General features: G+C 56.9%; 1 protein-coding gene across 1 annotated transcript; it reads left to right on the forward strand.

Moving 5' to 3' along the window:
• The first annotated feature begins 3,471 nt into the window (after positions 1 to 3,471).
• On the forward strand, positions 3,472 to 4,932 carry ASCL2 (achaete-scute family bHLH transcription factor 2). The gene is made up of 2 exons (XM_054199791.1): positions 3,472 to 4,007; positions 4,111 to 4,932. The coding sequence occupies exon 1, from the start codon at positions 3,472 to 3,474 to the stop codon at positions 3,994 to 3,996; it is 525 nt and encodes a 174-aa protein (XP_054055766.1). The 3' UTR covers positions 3,997 to 4,007; positions 4,111 to 4,932.
• Positions 4,933 to 5,172: the final 240 nt, after the last annotated feature.

Raw genomic sequence — 5,172 nt, forward strand, 5'->3', positions numbered from 1 at the left:
CATTTTGCAGAGCGGGGATTCACCTGCTCGCCAGGGAGAACGGGGCTGCTTGACTGCCCCTCGCCATTTATTTCTGGCATTTGCTCTCTCGAGCCTTGTCACCACGGGACCTCTATCGCTTTCCACTGAGGCCCAGAAAGTTTTGGCAAAAAAACCAACAACCCAAAGGTCACGTCAGCTGCCTGTAAGCTGTGTGGGTCACAGCGGGACTGACCCACCACCTCGTCTGCTGTGTTTCCACCAACCCACACGCCTACTCTGGTGGCAGCGTTTTGCCCCCACCTTTGGCAGACGCAAGAAATAACACGTAGCGTGAGGGCTTGGAGGCCCTTCATGGCAGAGGTACCCTCTCTCTGAGCAGATTTCTCCCACCTTGCACCACGCTGGCCAAAGCCACGCAGAGCCGCGAGGTGTCCACGCCAACCATGCCTCTATCACTTTTGCCGTACCTGTGCCAGGGGAGGAGAATTTCTTCTCACCACCCTCTGACATTGCTGGATGCTCTCTCACTCTCTCTCCCCAGATTACGATCAGGAAGTTGATTGTGAACACAGTGTTAATGATGCCTTGTTCTACTGGATCTTACATAGTCATTAACTTTATAAAGAGATTTCAAATAAGATTACATTTCTCAGAGTTCGAGATGTACCTACCTTCTTTCAGACTATCGGGAAACCAGCTGCGTCGTTAAGAAAGCGTTAGCAGTTGCTTTGTGCTGTCCTCAGGCCCAGATGCCACAGTCACATGGGGCTGGAAACACACATCACATCGCCATCAGCAGCCCTCAAGCCAATTTGGCCAACTCAAGTTTATCGCGAGCTGAGCGTGGAGTCACTGGGGCTGGAGGCTGCCCGCTCTCCCTTGAGACGGGATTTACTGGTGTTTGAATGGTGCGTTATTAATGAAAAAAAAATCCCTGTAGTCATTTTCGTACGACAAAAATCCAGTTATTACTCGTGAGCGTGGCTTTACGATACAGAAGGTTTTCTCCTGAACAGCTTCAAAGACAGCAGCTTCCTCTTTCCTGCAAGAAGGGCTCGCATCAGAAATTAAAGATGGGGTAATAAAAGAACATCGATTTTACTCTGCCACAGTAATGCCCTTTCTGCCCAAGCCACTACTGCCAGCGAGCACAAGGGAAGCCCCCGGCGCCAGCCAAGCTGAAGGCAAGCGCCAGTGTTACATGGGTTGAGTTAAACAAGAGATCCGGTGTCCGCTCTCACGCACGAGGACGTTTATATGCCCGAGCAGCTCCCCTGCGCTTCGCCGGAGCCCACCAGGCACAACACCCCCCACCCCGTGCCGAACGCCATGGGCTGCTCCTGGTGGGCCAGACCCTTCAGTGGAGCCACCTGGCTGCTCATGGTTTTTCCCCCAGGTCTATGGAACAGGCCAAGTACGTCTTGAAAGCCACCGAATTTGGATGCTAAGCCTGAGGTGTGCCTGAGCGGGATTTCCAGACACATGAAGCACTCGTGGGGTCCTTCCTGTCACTTCCAGGAATTTCAGCCCCGCTGCAGCGGGGCTCGCTCCTTCAACCTGCAGCCGTCATGACTGATCCCCAGGAGAAATATTCCTCTTCCAAGCTGGTGGAGCCTTGCTGCTCCCTAAATACCCCATGCGGGTAGAAAAAAGCCTCGTCCACGTCACATCTAGAAACCATGGATGGCTCTTTGTGTTACTAATTTTGGCTTAGATACACCTTAGGAGCAGCAGCAGAGCGGTTAGTTCAGGGTAGACAGGAGGATACAGATCCTTACTTTGATACCCGCATCTTGCCACAGAACCTCACTGACACCTACCTGTGCGGTGGTGGCTCCATCACAGGCACACACATGTCCCTGCCACCAGGTTGCTGCTAGAGACCCCGGCTTTGAGCATCTTCCTGGGAAGGGGTTACGTCCCCTGCCAAAAAATGAGGTCCCATAACTGAACTACCCCATACCTCCCTGCCCGCACACCTCTGGGTGGAGGGAGACCCCAAAGAAGGGAATTAGCCCTTTTCTTACCCCAATTAACAGCTGCTGCAAACCCTCAGGTGGATGAGCACCCTCCATCTCCTGCAGGTGGTCACACCGAGGGGCTGCATGAGCACCAGCTCGGCGGCTGGGACAGGGGACGAGGCAGAAAGGGCCTGAGCTGACCCCAACAAAGCCAGTGGAGGTGTCTGTTGGAGATGTTTTAGCATCACATTGGTTTTTGGTGTTGTTTTTTTTCTAAAGCACATCTTGCAAGCCATGCTGAACCCAAGAGCGGATCCCAGCCCTCTATCCCCCTTGCTTATTTAGGAAAACACTCTGTAAGTCATTTCCCACCACAAGCTCCGGGGACGCCAGGAAGCAGCTCCTTTGTCCTCCCCATGAAATTCAGCCACCCGAAAGCACCTTACCCTGCTGCTCTTCCCCGGAGCTGGAAGTGGCCGGCCAGGCAGGACTGCTTGCCATGGCAAAGGGAAGCCCAAGCGCAATCCCCGAGCCACAAAAATTTTGCATTTTCCCTCTCCTCTCCGCGCCTTTATCCTTGAAACTCTCATTTAAGCCTATAAAGAAGAGAGAACGGCCTTTATAAGATGGCTCACGCAACTGCTATAAGTTTATATTTTACTTTATTATTATTTTTTTTTGGTACGTGTAACAAAGCAGAGTCCCGCTCTTTCCCTTCGCTTTGCCAAACAGACGCCAACCGGCGGCCAGGCGCCCGCACCGCTCCGACCCCGGTGTTCGGTGGCGGGGCTGCTGCCACGCACCGTCCCGCCCCTCGGGGACACCCCCCCGGCGGGGTGGGGGTGGGTGGGGGTCGGGGGGCAGCCGCGCTCCCGGGGCCGCCACCTTCCCCCACGAGGTGCCCTGTTTTAGCGGAGGTGGGGGGGAAACAGCACATTTGCAGGGCGAGGAGCCGACGCTGACACCCCCCGCTGCTTTTGCCGGTGTGTGTGTGGGGGGAAACGGAGGGGGGAAGGCGGGGCGAGAGGGGAGCCCCTCCCCCGCATGAGCATGAAAATTAAATTAAAATAAAATATTAAAAATATGAAAAGCGGAAGCGGTGATCAAGGGAAAAAAGTTGCAAAATGAGGGAAGGGAGCGCGACCCCCTTCCCACGGATAGGGGCAGACGGGTGTTACCGGGGGCTGGCGGCGCCACGCGCCGGCCGCGCGCGGGAGGGCGGGGGCGCGCGCGGGGGGGGGTGCGGCGGCGGCGGGCGCGCGTGGCGCGGCGTGCGCGGCGCGTGCGGCCGGCGGGGGCTCGCGCGCGGCGCGTTGATAAGGGGCCGCCCGGCGGCGGCGGCGGCCGCAGAGGCGCGGAGCGGCGGCGGGAGAGGACGGGGGTGGGAGCCAACACCCCCCCGCGCCGCCCACCCCCTTCCTCCTGTCTTCCCCTTTAATTTACTTTTTAAAAGAATATTTTTAATTTTTTTAAAAACTTTTTTTTTTTTTTTGGTGCGTTTTCCGCCCGCCGCCGTGGCCGCCCGGCGATGAACGGCGGGGCCCTGCCGCCGCCGCTGCCCCCCGCCGCCCCCCGCGGCCGCCGGCGGCCCGCCTCCCCCGAGCTGCTGCGCTGCAAACGCCGCCTGGCCTTCGCCGCCCTGCCGGGCACCGGGGCGGCAGCGGCGGCCGCCGTGGCCCGGCGTAACGAGCGGGAGCGCAACCGAGTCCGGCTGGTCAACATGGGCTTCGCCGCCCTCCGCCAGCACGTCCCCCACGGCGCCGCCAGCAAGAAGATGAGCAAAGTGGAGACCCTCCGCTCCGCCGTCGAGTACATCCGCGCCTTGCAGCGGCTCCTCGACGAGCACGACGCCGCCGCCGCCTTCCCCGACGGCCGCGGGCGGGCGGCCGTCGGGGAAGGTGGCGGCGGCGGCGGCTACTCCTCCGCTTCGCCCTCCTTCGCCTCCTCCGTGCCCGGCTCGCCGTGCTCCTCCGAGGAGAGCGGCTACGACGCGGCGCTCAGCCCCGAGGAGCGGGAGCTGCTGGACTTCACCAGCTGGCTCGGGAGCTACTGAGCCGGTGTGAGGTGAGCCGGAGGGCAGGGGAGGGGGGTGCCTCTTACCCCCAACCCCGTCCCCCGGGGGAGCGGGGCAGGTACCCATCGGGGCTCTCTGCACATCTCTCCGCAGCCGCGCTCAGCCTGCAGTACCTCAGCGCCCTCGCTCTCCGCAGCAGCCAGCATCCCTGCCCCCCCCCCCAGAAAAAATGCTCACACGCCCTCCCCCCCCACTCAACCCCGGCGGGACCCTGCTGTCTGCGTTCCTCGCCGGGTTCACCCCTCGTCTCCGGGCTGTGGAAAGTGCAATGGTGTAAAAGACTGGCCGGGGCTCCGCCACCCGCTCCCGGGGCAGCGTCTCCCGCCGGGAGAATCCGACGGAGAGGATGCCCCAGCGACCCCGCTTCCCCCCCCACGGCTGCTTCCCGGTGTTGCTTTGGAGGGGCGGGGGGAAAAAAACAAAAGAAACTGAAAACACTTGATGCTTCCTTGCTTCTGGAGGGGGAGGGAATTTTTTTATCATGTCAGATTCTATTTTATATGTAACTTGAACTGCCTATGGGAACACTGGTGTATGAAGACTTATTTTTGTACAAGAAACCTTAGAGAAAAGGGGTGAGGGGATAGTTCTATTTTTAGCAAGCCCTATTCCCTTGTTCTTGAACACTGCCAGCTAGAATGTTTTGGGAACATACATGGTTTATATAAAAAGTTGAGTTTTTTCCTCTCCAAACACTTTAGTAAAAGACTGTAAAGTTATGTTGTGTCTTAACGTGGTGTCTGAGTTTGCCTGGTGTGAAGGTATACTTCTCTGAAAACTGAAGTTTGTTTTTTTTTTTTTTAAAAAAAATGTATTGAAGGCATTTTTGGATGCACTTGCTAGGATTTCTTAAATTGTACATATGCAGTTTTTAAAAGAGTATCATATTTTATGTAAATTGACTTTATAAATAAAAATCTATTTATAAATGGCTTCAGGGCTGCAAGATGCATGTATTTGCTAGAAATATGCCCAAGGTAACTTCTGCCTGAGGGGGTGGGAGAGGGGTGTAATGAGCGGTACTGCAGAGAGGCAGTTCCCCTGGGCCCGGTTTCATGTGCAGAAGGGAATAAGGAGCAGCACAGCATAACCTCTGGGCTTGCTTTTTTTTCCTCCTGTTCAAGTTTTCTGAACTCAGCACTTGGTGCCAGTACT

This window comes from Rissa tridactyla, chromosome 4, assembly GCF_028500815.1.
Source record: "Rissa tridactyla isolate bRisTri1 chromosome 4, bRisTri1.patW.cur.20221130, whole genome shotgun sequence".
NCBI lineage: Eukaryota > Metazoa > Chordata > Aves > Charadriiformes > Laridae > Rissa > Rissa tridactyla.

Excerpts from the sequence above, each read along its gene's own strand:
- ASCL2 (XM_054199791.1), top strand. The coding sequence starts at position 3,472 with ATGAACGGCGGGGCCCTGCCGCCGCCGCTGCCCCCCGCCGCCCCCCGC.